Source organism: Myotis yumanensis, unplaced genomic scaffold, assembly GCF_028538775.1.
Source record: "Myotis yumanensis isolate MYYU_CA2020_CCGP unplaced genomic scaffold, mMyoYum1.0.hap1 SCAF_10, whole genome shotgun sequence".
NCBI lineage: Eukaryota > Metazoa > Chordata > Mammalia > Chiroptera > Vespertilionidae > Myotis > Myotis yumanensis.
The window spans coordinates 8517256-8531378 of record NW_027223761.1 but is presented as its reverse complement, the minus strand read 5'-3'; the positions used below and the strand labels follow the sequence as shown (position 1 = coordinate 8531378).

Below are 14123 nucleotides of genomic sequence, written 5' to 3'. Positions count from 1 at the left end.
CTCATGCCAGTAAATAAGATTTTAAAATAACATGTCCAGAAAAAAATTAACTAAAAGCTAATCTTATATTTCATTAAATTGAAAATGGCAAGATTTCATTTTTTATGCTGCGTAATATTCCACTGTGTGCACACTTGTATGTGTGTGTGAGACATCTTCTTTACCCATTCATCTACCGATGGACACTCAAACCTAAACTGATCTTATGCTGCTTTATTTATCCGAAGCAGTCTTTTTTCATCACATATACTCACAAAATTATTTCATTTAGCGTAACTTCAACATTTATTTAAGAACCAAAGAGTAATTGTCACTTACCTGTAGTACCGAGATTGTAGGTATGTTGAACAAACAGTCTTCGACACGTGACTGGCTGACCCAAAGTCTATTACTTTAACCCTGTAAGGCTGCCGAACAGGATCCACCAACATAATATTCTCTGGTTTGAGATCAGCATGAATTAAACCAAGACTTTTCAATTTTTTCAGTGCAGTGGCCACTTGTTGAAGAATGGGTCGAATTACTTTTAGTGGCAGGGGACTGAATTTATTTTGTTTCAGAAAGTCATACAAGTTTTGTTCCAGCATCTCAAAGACTAAACAAGTATGGTTACGGTGCTGAAAACATTCATAAGCTCGTACAAAGTTATACTCATCAGCATTTTCAGTACTGAGTCTTGCTAATATGCTCACTTCTATCTGCCCTTGACGTGCATAAGAAGGATGATTCTTCAAAATCTTGATGGCTACGATTTCATTTGTCCCTCTTTTCCAGCATTTGACGACCTGGCCAAAAGTGCCTCGACCAAGAAAATCAAGGACTTCATACGTGTTTTTCATGGAGCATAAGACTTCATGCTGTACTAACTGATAGTCACCTTCTCCAGTGGTGCAGTTCTGTTTTGTTCCTGTGGTAGTTGTCACAACTGTCACTGGATTTCCCATGTTCGTTTGCAACATTGCAGGAAGTATGGACAATTCATCGACAATCTGCATTGCGCTGTGATTATCCAACTCCTCACTCTTGCGCTTCAATCCACATCGCTGAGGGCCTCCTAGGAAATGTAACCTAGGTCTCCACGCCCCAATCGGAGGTGCCTCCACTTGAGCTTGCTGCGCCTGAGCTGCTATTACCTTTGTAGCACCCGCAGTGTTTTTTAAAACCACAGCACTTGTCTGCAATGAAAAGTTGTGTCCTCGAGGTCTGTTAAATGCTATCTTTGTCTGAAAAGCACTACCCTTTGTGAGAGGATGAGAATTTCCAATGTTTCTACCATTCACGTAGGTCCGTGGGTAGTTTCTTTCCTGGAATACACAACTGCTTGGCTCTACTTTGAGTTTCTTCACACTACAAAAGGCACTTGACTGAGTTTGATAAACATATGGTGGGTAGACCAAGACTTGTGAGGCCATACCTGCAAAAGAAAGAGAAAAAGGACTTATTAATTACAGAAAGTTTAATTTTAACCCTCATAAAGAAAACTTTTAAGGGTCAAATCCATAATTTATAAAAATAATTAAATTCCGTCAAGATTTTTTTCTCTTGAAGATGACTGTTGGGGTCCAACCCCAGCAGGTCCAGGGGTCCCCAAAGGTGTGGACGGAGTCGGCGAAGAAGGAATGACACAGAGACAGCATTCAGTTGATCAGCAGCCTAGCCAGGATCTCTAGCCAGGATCTCCAGCCAAGTTCTGTGTTTTATTGTCTTATTACATCTGTATTTATACCAGTTGATTTTAATCCTATCAATTTCTATTCCAAAGGTTGGGCGTTTCTTATCTCCATTCCAGGGAGTAAAGATTATGTAGCTTAAGCGTAATTGTTCGTAGTTAAAGTGATTAACTACCCGCCTGGCACTTAGTTAAGGGGTTTTATTCCCTCCCTAACCTCAGGGTAAAATCCCTACCTGGGGAAACAACCTTTCTCGGAGAGGTGACCTTGGTTAAAACACATAGTGCCAAGAAAGGGAGCAAACATATTAAGAACAGTATGCCATATATGCCAGGTCCCTTGAAACATATGCTGTGCAGATGTTTCTTTCCTGCAGCGACTGTGTCAAGCAGCAAGGATGGACCGGCTTCCGGCAGATGATAAGCATTTCAATACCTCTACTTTAGTTAATGCTTCAGCTACTTTGAATGTTGCATAAGTCATTCCTGTACCTGCACCCATAAAAATAGATTCAGAAGCACAGATGATGAAACTCACAGATAGGAATTTCTAAGCCCTGGCCAGGGTGGCTTTAAGAGCATCATCTCATATACCAAAAGGTTATGGGTTCAATTCCCAGTCAGGGCACATGCCAGGTTGCAGGCTCCATCCCCAGCAGGAGGCAGCCAATTGATGTCTCTCTCTCTCTCACTTCAACGTTTTTCTCACCTTCTCCTTTTCTCTCTCTCTCTCTCAAATCAATAAAAACATATTTTTTAAATCAACTAAAAGACATTGTTTTAAAGACACACGTATGAAAATGTGATCAGTACTGAAGATTTATAAAGACCTACAAGAAGTAGTAAGTGAAAATAACAACAAAAAAGCAAAAGCCTTTGAAGACAGAAAAACATATTTTTTGCCTAAAGAAAATCTCAAAAATGTTACCTCATAATAAACAGGGACAAAAGACCAAAGCATTAAATTTGTAGCCAACACTTCACAAAAACAAAACCACAACAAAAACTAGCAATACAACCAACAAAAAAAGTCTCCTTGGTGAAAGTTATTTTAGGGAATATTTTCACTCAATTGGAAATAAGCAAATAGCTACATTATATCAAAGTAAACCTTTGAGATTCTGTTTATATAAAAACCTTCCATTCAGATTTCTTTTCTGTACACATCTATCAACTATGCTTCCAGGATATATTAAAAACAAGTAGACACAGGTGCAGTTCACTTTCAAAAGTGAACTTATTACCACTCTTTAAAGGGAGACAGAATGGAACAGGAAATGAAAAATACAGATATGATTGCTGTATCAGGTACAATGTACCAATGCTTCTCTAATCTGATAGCTTCAAAGCTAACAGAGCTAGAGGGTCACATTATGTAAAAACAGTAACGTTCTCCACAGTTAGGGTGGTACTAAGTTCACTAATGGGAGGATGCATTTTTAGTCAAATTACACAATTATAAATCATAGACTACAAGTGACCTCAGCATGTTATGATCAGCACCAGAGACAAAAAGATTGAAAAATACTGGAAAAAAAGAAGTGAGCATGCTAAAAAACAGAAAACACCACTGCGCATGAGCGTGCACACATACATGCTTCTTGATCTATTACCAGATCCCCATCCTATTCTGTCTTTACCTGGATCCAGCCACTCTCAGAGCCCTCTCGTTAGCTTCCTCATCTAAATCAAACCCCCAAAACCTGACCTGCCCATATCAACAAAGAATTTTACACTCTGTCCTAAGAATATTATTAACCTCTTCTTTTGATTACCTCCTACCACACAAATGCCCAATATTCTTTGATAAATTCTAGTTCTTGTCCTTCTAGTAAAATAGATTCCAAATTAACACTTCTCTTATGTAACACAAAAGATGCTTAGCAGCAAAAGAATCCAAAATTCTTAATCTAATTACAGTGGCTCTCAAATCTTTTTCCTGACACATCTCAGGTATGATGAGCTTTGAAGAAGTGAAGTACTTTTTGTGGGGAGGTAGTAATCAAGTACTACACTTTTGTGAGAGAAGTAACCCATGTTAGGGAAGGTGATTTTCACCAAAGCATTTTTATGTACACAGCAAATGAATAATTAATTTGATCATTCCAAGAAAGGACTTTTAAACATCACTGCAATGACTTTCAACCCTGCAGAATACCTTTTTGAAAATAACAGGGCCGCCCTAACCAGTTTGGCTCAGTGGTAGAATGTCGGCCTGAGGTCGGAAGGGTCCCAGGTTTAATTCCTGCCAAGGGCACATGCCTGGGTTGCAGGCTCAATCCCCAGTGTGGGGCGTGCAGGAGGCAGCCTATCAATGATTCTCTCTCATCACTGATGTTTTTCTCTCTCTCTCTCTCTCTCTCTCTCTCTCTCCCCCTCTCCCTTCCTCTCTGAAACCAATAAAAAAGATTTTCTTTAAAAAAAGATGCCTGCTAACTTGAGGAATCTCGTTTTCTTTATTACAAAAAAAATATTTATAGCCCTAACCGGTTTGGCTCAGTGGATAGAGCGTCGGCCTGCGGACTCAAGGGTCCCAGGTTTGATTCCAGTCAAGGGCATGTACTTTGATTGCGGACACATCCCCAGTAGGGGGTGTGCAGGAGGCAGCTGATGGATGTTTCTCTCTCATCGATGTTTCTTTCTGTCCCTCTCCCTTCCTCTCTGTAAAAAAAATCAATAAAACATATTTTAAAAAATATATTTATAAAGTAGAGTTGGTAAGCTACTGCTTTTGCTTTCAATTTGTCCTCGCTAATTAGAAAACTCTCCCTCCGGCCCCCCTGGAGTTCCCAGCACTGTCAGCTTCAGCCCACCAGCACAATCTATTTTGCTTTGTGGGGAATGGATCTCCCATAGCACAGGCTTCCGAGCAAAAATCCCACAAGAAAGCTTTTCTTTTAACAAGATGCAAATAGCACAAACTAAGAGTAAAAGATTGAAAAATTTGACTTTATTAAAATGTGAACTTTTGTTTAGTTATCAAATGATACCAGAAATAAAGATAAGCCACAGATATAGTGAAGATATTGGCAACACATATAACTGACAAAAGATCTAAAGAAATCACACTGCTTGGCAAAACTCAGTAAGAAAATAGGTAAAAGATATCAACAAGCAATTTACAAAAAAGGGAAATAAAGGCCAAAAGACTTCTTAAAAGAAAATTCTCAACCTCAACTAGTAATAAGGAAAATAGTAATTAAAACTATGGTAGGATTCCATTTCATACACATCGGAATGACAAAAAATAAGGTAATACCCAATGTTGGAGAGTGAGGCATAGAGACTTATATACTAGGGTAAGACGTACAAACACTTTAGAGAGCAAAACTGGAAATGGTCATAATCTAGTAATTCTTCTCCCAGGTATATATCCTGCCTACAGACAGTCTCATAATAAGTACAACAAAACAGGCAAAATAATGTTCACTGCTACACTGTATATAATTACAAAATTTTGAAATAACCTAATTATCACAAAAGGAATTGTCAAGGTGCAGTTTTTTCACACAACACATACAATACAAGTGTGTTTTATACCACAAACATCACATATTTACTAGGGGCCTGGTGCACGAAATTCGTGCACTCAGGGGGTTCCTCAGCCTGGCCTGCGCCCTCTCACAGTCCAGGTACCCTTGGGGGATGTCTGACTGACAGCTTAGACCCTCTCCCGCCACTGTGGCGCACATTGACCACCAGGAGGCAGCTCCTGTGTTGAGCATCTGCCTCTTGGTGGTCAGTGTGTGTCATAGTGACTGGTTGTTCCACCATTTGGTCAATTTGCATATTAGCCTTTTATTATACAGGATTTATATACCACAAAAAAGAAAAAATACCAATTGTAAGGGCAAAACATTTATTTTAAAATGTATCACAATTTCAAAGCAGTTAAAATGTAGGAAAAGCTATGCATGTTAGAATTAATCATGTGCAGCAAAACGAATTAGCTGAAGTTACACATATCAACATGGATAAATCTCAAAACAACTATGTAGGGGGGAAAACAAGTTGCAGAAGAGCATGTACCATTTATTATAAAATTAACAGCGACAAATCTATGCTGTGCTTTTAGATATAGTAAGCATGTGGTAAGGTATAAAAACATGTGTGGAAATGATAAAAATGCCAGAAAGAAAGGAAAAAGACTTCAATTATATGTACTGTTATTTTGCACCCAGGATGGCAGTTGCATGAAAATTAATTCTATTACTCTATACTTTCATAGCCAAAATTTACATTATTTTTATTTTATTTTTTCTATTTCAGAAAACTTTTGCAAGTTGCTTTATTTACAATGCCAACCTTTAAAAGGTCACTAGACCTTTTACCTGGACAATAAACTAGGCAGAAATCGCTTTGCAAAAAGAGGGAAAGCCCAAAATGCCATTGTTTATAGAGAACCCACAATTCAGTTTTATCCAGAGCAACGAAAAAAGAGACTTTCGATCATATTGGAAGAAACTAAGCCATATGTTTGGAATCTAAACCCAAACTACACATGCAATGAGGACAATATTCTGCTAATACAATTGATTTGCACTTGTCTACTGTTTGTCTTATATTAACAATTGAAACAGAGCATTGCACTAGTATTTGGAACAATCCTTACAGTGTTCCAGTGCCAGGCACAACTTTTCCTTCTCTTCACACCACTGGTTCTCTTTGCTGTACCTGGGCTTCCTCTTCTTCAGTAAAGTCCCTTTTGATATGCAAGGTCTTGTAAATCTCTTTAGGAGTTTTCCCCTTGAGCATATTGGCAACAGTTTTGCATGTAACATCAAGCAAACCTTTGATGTCTAAATAGTTTGTAGCCAGAGTAAGTTCAACAAGTGCTCCTTGGTCAACTTTGAGGAATTCGTGGTCCCAAACAGGGATATCATCTGTTCGCTTTTCTTTGTTCTCATCATCCTCAGGAGGAGGAGGGTCATCCTTGTGGTGGGTGCACCACTGAATGACCTTTTTTAGTATTTTGCATTAACATTTGGTAGAGGAACTAGGTCATCATCACCTTCATCACGCATTCCCAACTCTTCTAACATGGTCTTGATAGTCACAGATTGTTTGGCAATTTCAACATCACCTTCAAATTTCTCTCCATCAGAACGCTGCAACTTCATTGAAGGCATGGTGCTAGTCTCAAGGAGAGAGCAGGCAGAGGCTGACGAGAGCAGCGATAGTGAGGCAGCATCAGCAGACTCAAGAGAGAAAAGCCACTTACCATGATTTTTAAATGAAGGAGGGGAGGAGGGATCTATCAAATAACGGAACCTCTTTAATTGTATCTTTTTAATTTCAAAAAATATATAACCAACCATTTTAGATATTTTATTAGCATATTCAATTAGCCATACTCTATTTCATTCCATTTATATTTCAATTTTCAATTTTTTTTAATTCAAATCAAGTAAAGACATTTAGGAACAGGAAGAATTTAGCAATAAACATTTTTTTTTTTTTAAATATATTTTATTGATTTTCTACAGAGAGGAATGGAGAGAGATAGAGAGCCAGAAACATGGATGAGAAAGAAACATCGATCAGCCGCCTCCTGCACATCTCCTACTGGGGATATGCCCGCAACCAAGGCACACGCCCCTGACCGGAATCGAACCTGGGACCTTTCGGTCCACAGACTGACGCTCTATCCACTGAGCCAAACCGGTTTCGGCAATAAACATTTTTTAAAAAATATTTATTGTTGAAAGTATTACAGATGTCTGCTCTTTTCCCCCATTGACCCCTTCTAGCCTGCTCTCTCCCGCCCTCCCCCCCCAACCAAATAAACATTTTTTTTTCATCAATGAGCTCCCAGCAAGAGGCAAAGATATGTACATATATAACAACACTGAGGGCAATAACATAAGGATGCAGGTAGCAAAGAAAAGGGGATGATTAACATGTGCCCTAAAGGAGCACAAAAAGGGTTCAGTAAAAAGTTAACCTAAAAGTTAAATTTGGAAGGTGGTGGGAAGAAGCCTGCTATGTAGGAGAGGATATTCCTCGCAGTACAAACCAACAGCACATGTAAGGACAGAGACTAATGAAAAACATGACATACTGGCTAGAACAGCACCCACAATTTATGGTTGGCCAAATCGGACCCAGACTATTTTTGTATGACCCACAAGCTAAGAACGGTTTTTACATTTTTAAAAGGTGTTTTTTTTTTAAGTATGCAACAGAGACCACATGTGGCTTGCAAAGCCTAAAATATCTGCCAACTAGCCCTGAAAGAAAGTTTGTCAATCTCCACACAAAAATGTAACTTGCCAGTGGAGAGGGAGCTAGAGAAAAAGATGGTCCTTGAGAAGAAAGACAACTTTAAAAAGACATCGTAAAAGAACCTTGTCTTCCAGGCTGAGCCACAGTCAAATTAAAAAACAGAATCATATTTGTATTTTTAAAGGATTACTCAGGCAAAGCTGTGAAGGATCAACTAGAAAGGAGTAATAATGGAACCGTGGGAAGATTATAGTAATAGTCCAGATAAGAGCTGATCAGAGCCTGAGCAAAGGCATACACTAAGGGGGTGAAGTCGGAAGTACTGATTACCAACAGGTAGACAGAAGGAAGAACCACAGAACTTGGTGAGGAGTAAGAAAGAAAGGAACTGACACAACCATGTTTCTGACTTAAAAAAAATGATCACTAAATAATAATAGAAAATGTTTTTTTAAAAAGCAGAAGGGCCCTGGCTGGTTTGGCTCAGTGGATAGAGCATTGGCCTGCGGACTGAGGGGTCCCGGGTTCGATTCCGGTCAAGGGCACATGCCTGGGTTGCGGGCTCGATCCCCAGTAGGGGACGTGCTGGAGGAAGCCAATCAATGATTCTCATAATTGATGTTTCTCTCTCTCTCTCTCTGCCCCTTCCTCTCTGAAATCAATAAAGAAATATATATTTTTTTAAAAAATGCAGAAGGAGAATTTAGAGGAAAAATTGAACTCAATTTTAAACGCTGAGTTTGAGGTGCCTTGTGACTTAGCCTGAGTTCCCTTAAATGTAGAATCTTAAAGGAAGACCTATTCAGGGAGTTTACTTGGGAAGTTATCTCACAGGGCAAAAGTGAGGTATCTGGGGAATAAGTCAGAAAAAAAAAGCAAATAATAAATGTAAAGGAATGATAGAATTAAAAATTTACCATTTGGCAACAATCATAACTGATTCAAGCAAGAATTACCAATGGATGCAAAAACTGGTGGGTGAAAGTTTGAATAACAGTTTTTTGGGAGACAATTCAATGTGAGTCTCTCATGTTTCTCCATGTCTTGCAAGTAGAGACACTGACTGCCTTTGTTCTGGAGTCACTTCTGAAAGATGTTCGTATACTGAACAGCCTTGGAAGTAGAAATAGTGTTTTCCTCCTGAGCAAAGGGCAGGCTGTCTAATGTCCAGTAAGATAAAGATAATGACTCTCTTGGGCAAATGTCAGGCAGGCTTACTTGCCCCTTCTATACAAAATTCGAGTTTCCTAAACCTGGGTTCCTCTCCTACAACGTGACTCCTTTTGTGCAGGGGTCACCTGGTCCTGTTCACATCACCCAGTGGGAACCGAGTTGGGGGACAAGGCAAATACTTACATACTGACTACATTGCTATTACTATGAGTAAGAAAGTCCTTTATCTCCTATCTGCTGCCAGCATCCATGGCTAATTTGTTATCTTGCAAGACCCTTCAGAGTTCTTGACATTTACACAGCTTCAAAATACACCCCCCCAAGATAGGTATTAATCAAAAAGAAGAAACCAACAGATGCCACCTTTACCAAATGATCAATGTTAACATCATGTGCCTCCTGATATGATGAGCTAGCAGCAATACACTTCACTGTGATATTTCTAAGCACAAGAAGACAAACAAATCCAAATTGAGGGCCATTCTTAAAAAACACGTAGCGTTGGTCAAAATGTCAATGTCAGGAAAACAACACAAAAACTGAAACACTTTACAGATTACAACAAAACTAAGAAGACATAAAAACTTGTAGGGAAAAATTGGGTAAAAGGATATCATGTCTGTAACTTACTCTCAAAAAGTTCAGGGGGGGAAATACAATATAAAGAGAAAAGGTAAATGCGAATGGGGTAAAATGCTAATGTTTAAAGAATTTAGGTTAAAGATATATAAGAATCCTTTGTACTATTTTTTAACTTTTCTGTAGGTCTGAGCTTTTGTCAAGTGATAAGCAAAAAGAATATGAGTGACAAGCATAAAACAATGGTTTTTTTTGCACAAGGCTGCTCTTCGAGGATTACACACTTGGAAATGAACTGCTGAATATGTTAGGCAAGCCCAAATCACCTAAAATCTAGAATGATCAGGCATACAATGAGTCCCTGGGATCCATCTTCTGCCGTCATTAATAAAAAAGTATTCATAAGCCGTGAAAGAACATCTTTTCATTTAAAAGTATTACTTAATTCACAGTAGCTTTTGGAACTTTTGGTTATTATGTAATTTTCTCATCAATAGAGACTAAAATTAGAATTTCACTATGTGATCCAATAAGTTTGATAATAAAAAGGCCTTTTCATTCTTGAAAGGATAGAAAACCCCAGTATAGTCTATACAGGGCTCTAAAATAGGATTTAGAAAATGGAACTACATAACTAGCAATATTCAGATAATAAAAAGTAGTTTCTAGTCACACTATTTTATTTCTAAATTTCTTTGTAATTTGAGAGCATATTTACAAAAGACAAAGTAACATGTTTTGTTAGAATAAAAGATGGGATATATAATAAAATAAGCTTTTAGTGTGAATAGTAAATGAGTTTAACTCTTCACTGGCCATTTAAATCTCAGTATTTTAAATACCTATATCATTAACAGGTTGTTTTACCAGTATTCTATCCAGGAAATTAGTTACACTAACACATTTCACATAAGAAATATTTTCACATAAATGAACCACCACATGCTGTAAAACTTCATAAAATAAACCTGCTGTCTGAGATGCCCACAAAACATTTATTTGAAAACACTCAAGTCTTGGGTATTTTCCATCAGCATTGTGAACAAAGCATCTCGGGAATGTGTCGACTATAACACAAAATCAGCATGTTAAATAACAAGCTTCATCTGACTTAGCAAAAAATTCTAGCTTTTGGAACAGAAAATGACCTGTTGGGTATTTCAAAGCTGCTAGAAATTACCCTGCCAATATAAATCTTTATTTAAGAAAGGCTAGAAGGAATTAATTAAAAACAATATTCAAGGACTATTCTTACTATAGCATATAATTCCCTAGAATTTTCCAAACCATATAATATCAAAACTCAGAAATGGAAATACTGACTGAAAAGCTGACTAAAAAGTTCACTCAAAGCACTCTCTTCCTTGAAATAAACTTTAAGCTTAACAATTCAAATCTAGTTTATAAAACTTAAGTACAAAAGAACATTTTATTTCAATTCAACACAATACCAATGTCTACCAGTAGGGGTGGGGAATGACTGCTTTGCAGATATTTCAAATAAAATAGGATGCTATGATAAAGCCAGAAAAAATAAGTTTTATAACTTTGGGTTATGGCAACTCCCTTAACAGAAAGCCAAATAATTTCCTTTCTACTTTATAGGAAATATGTCCCCAAAACCACCACGAGCCTTGGTCGGTTTGCTTCATTGATTAGAGCGTGGGCCTGCAGACCAAAGGATCAAAGGCACATACCTGGGTTGTGGGTTTGATTCCTGGCCCCATCCAGGTGGAGGTGGGGCCAAGGCAACCAATCAATCCTTGTGTCTCTCTCAGGTGGATGTTTCTCTCTCTCTCCCTTCCCTCCCCCTCTTCCACCCTCTCAAAACGCACCACAAATTTTTTATTTACTTTAAAAAGTCATGTAAAGATACGTATGAAATATTAAAGACGAAGAAAGCAAAGGTCAAATAATCCTTACCAGACCACCTCCTAAACCAGTGATGGCGAACCTATGACACGCGTGTCAGAGGTGACACGCGAGCTCATTTTTTTGGTTGATTTTTCTTTGTTAAATGGCATTTAAATCTATAAAATAAATATCAAAAATATAAATCTTTGTTTTACTATGGTTGCAAATATCAAAAAATTTCTATCTGTGACACGGCACCAGAGTTAAGTTAGGGTTTTTCAAAATGCTGACACGCCGAGCTCAAAAGGTTCGCCATCACTGTCCTAAACCAATCTACTTTTACCCCCCTTTTAATCCTTAAAGAAGGATATGTTTTTATTGACCCTTTTAGAGAGAAACATCAATCAGCTTCCTCTGGCAGGCACCCTGACCAGGGGTGGAACCCCAAAACCTAAGTATGTGCTAGAGCTGATACAGAACCCGCAACCTTTTGTTGTAAGGGAGGATGCTCCAACCAACTGAGCAACCTGGCAAGGGCCTAATCTACCACTTGAAACAACTCAAATCAACAGGGGAAATTCAATCCTAGATTAATAATTTGATCAAATGTCCAATCAATGTTTCTCTCTCTACCTCCATCCCTCCCTCTCTCTCTATCTCTATCTCTCTCTTCCCATTTCCTCTCTCCAAAATCAATTTTTAAAAAACTTAAAGTTTCAAACATAAACAACAATAAAAATGAGTAAGGCTCTGGCTGGATAGCTCAGTTAGTTAGAGCATCAACCCAATACACCAAGGTTACAGATTTGATCCCTGGTCAGAGCACATATAAGAATCAACCAATAAATGCATAAATAAATAGAACAAAAAATCAATGTTTCTTTCTCTTTCTCTCTGAAATCAATAATTTTTTTTTTTTAAGAGAGAAATGAGTGAGGACACAAAAGAGGAAATACAGAAAAAGAAACCAATTTGGAAATAAGGTAGTCAATTCAGTTTGAGCTACCTGTTGGGGAGAAATAATGAGATCATAGTTCACAAGATGAGCTAAAAGCTCATACTTGAATAAGTTATAGTAGAGATTATGCAATCATCTGGAGAAATACATAAGCTATAAATGAACAGAAAAATACTGCCAAGGGCTGAGAAGTGAATAGAAATTTAGATAGGGGCTATAGTACACATTTAATAAATTTGGAAGAAAAAGAAAAGAGAAAATAGGTCCAGAAACTTAAGGAGGCCCAATTAAAAGATGGCCACTTAAAATCTCAGATACCTTTTTAAAAGGTTGAAGAAAAAAAAGACCAAGGAATAAAAAGAGGGAACTTGACATTACTGCAGAGGCTCAATATGCTGAAAAACACAATTCAGTATGAAATCCACAACAGAGAATAGGGGGTAATCCTGGAGGGAAAGGGATGTTGCTTTCCTGAGAAAGTAGTGAAAACACAATGTGTACTGGTAGAAGTTACCTTCAGACATAGAGGGTTGGAAATCTGCAGGAAGTTCATACCTATTGGCCTGTATGAGGGAAACAGACTCATCTGCTACAAGTAAAAGAGGTGAGGAGTAGAGTGGGTTTTGAGAAGTCAAATGTATATATGACACATTCACAAGCACCTGGTCAGATACCTGTCTAGCTACTCATAAAGATTTTCTACATGGAATAAGGGAATAGGTAGAATGTAGCGTGCCTGTATTTGGTTACTTTTATAATAATAATATATTTGATTCCCCAATGTCTTAGGCACTTTAGGGATACAGAAATCTTTTAAGACATGGTTTTCGACCTGAAGAAACAGTTCGGATACTATTTTACATTTTTAAATGTAACCTTTTCCTAAAATGTAATATTGTTACCTTCTAATAGGTTATAAATTGAGGTATTTTGTTTTCTTCAAATCAGAGTAAAGGGAAACAATTTTACACTTTAAATGTGAGATGCTTTAAAGAGATTTTGCAAATTACAGAGTAACCACTAGAAATACTTTCAGAAATGCCATGCTAAGCTTAGGGCATTTTACAAGGCAAATATTTCAACTATTTTGTACTCAAAAGCTATTGGTAAACCAATTGTGTTACAGTCTTTAACAATCTAAGTTTTGATACAGAATTCCATTTTAAATATACATGTATAAAATATTAAAATATTACCAAGTTGTCAAATTTCATTTAAGAATATATCATATAGAATTATAAGAGGAACGAAATACAATACTTGCCCTTTACATGACTCTGCTTTAAGAACCCCAAGTTAACTGTATTTTTGATTTACATAAATTAAATATACAAACAATATCCCTTCTTTTTAGTGCTTTCAAATAAGTTATAGCTAGTAATTTCAATATTCTTAAAAGTACCTTAAAATTGAATTCTTTCTATACCCTATTTTTCCCTTTCTATTTTCTTTCCACAGGTCAGCACAGAAATGAGGTTTGAAAAGTACTACATCCCAAATTTAGAAGAAAGGTAATAATATAATTTTAGAAAGGCAAACCTATTAAATTTTCTCAGGCAATGAATTATGTCCAGAAGGAAAAGAACTGAATTATTAACTATATATGAGAAATATGACCTTTTCCTTGATTTATTTAAAATTTTATTTACTGATTTTGAGAGAGAG

The 14123-nt window shown here is 37.2% G+C and overlaps 1 protein-coding gene and 1 pseudogene across 5 annotated transcripts in view; both read right to left on the bottom strand.

Annotated features, from left to right (window-relative positions):
* The window catches only part of HIPK3 (homeodomain interacting protein kinase 3), a 67229-nt gene that overhangs the window by 44716 nt on the left and 8390 nt on the right, over nt 1-14123 (bottom strand). For all 5 annotated transcript variants that reach the window (XM_070427756.1, XM_070427758.1, XM_070427754.1 and 2 more), the window contains one exon: nt 319-1414. In XM_070427756.1, the coding sequence (XP_070283857.1) occupies nt 319-1412 (1094 nt within the window). In that variant the 5' untranslated portion in view covers nt 1413-1414. Of the gene's footprint in view, nt 1-318; nt 1415-14123 lie in introns of those variants that run through there.
* LOC139017857 (S-phase kinase-associated protein 1 pseudogene) lies at nt 5693-7042 on the bottom strand (annotated as a pseudogene).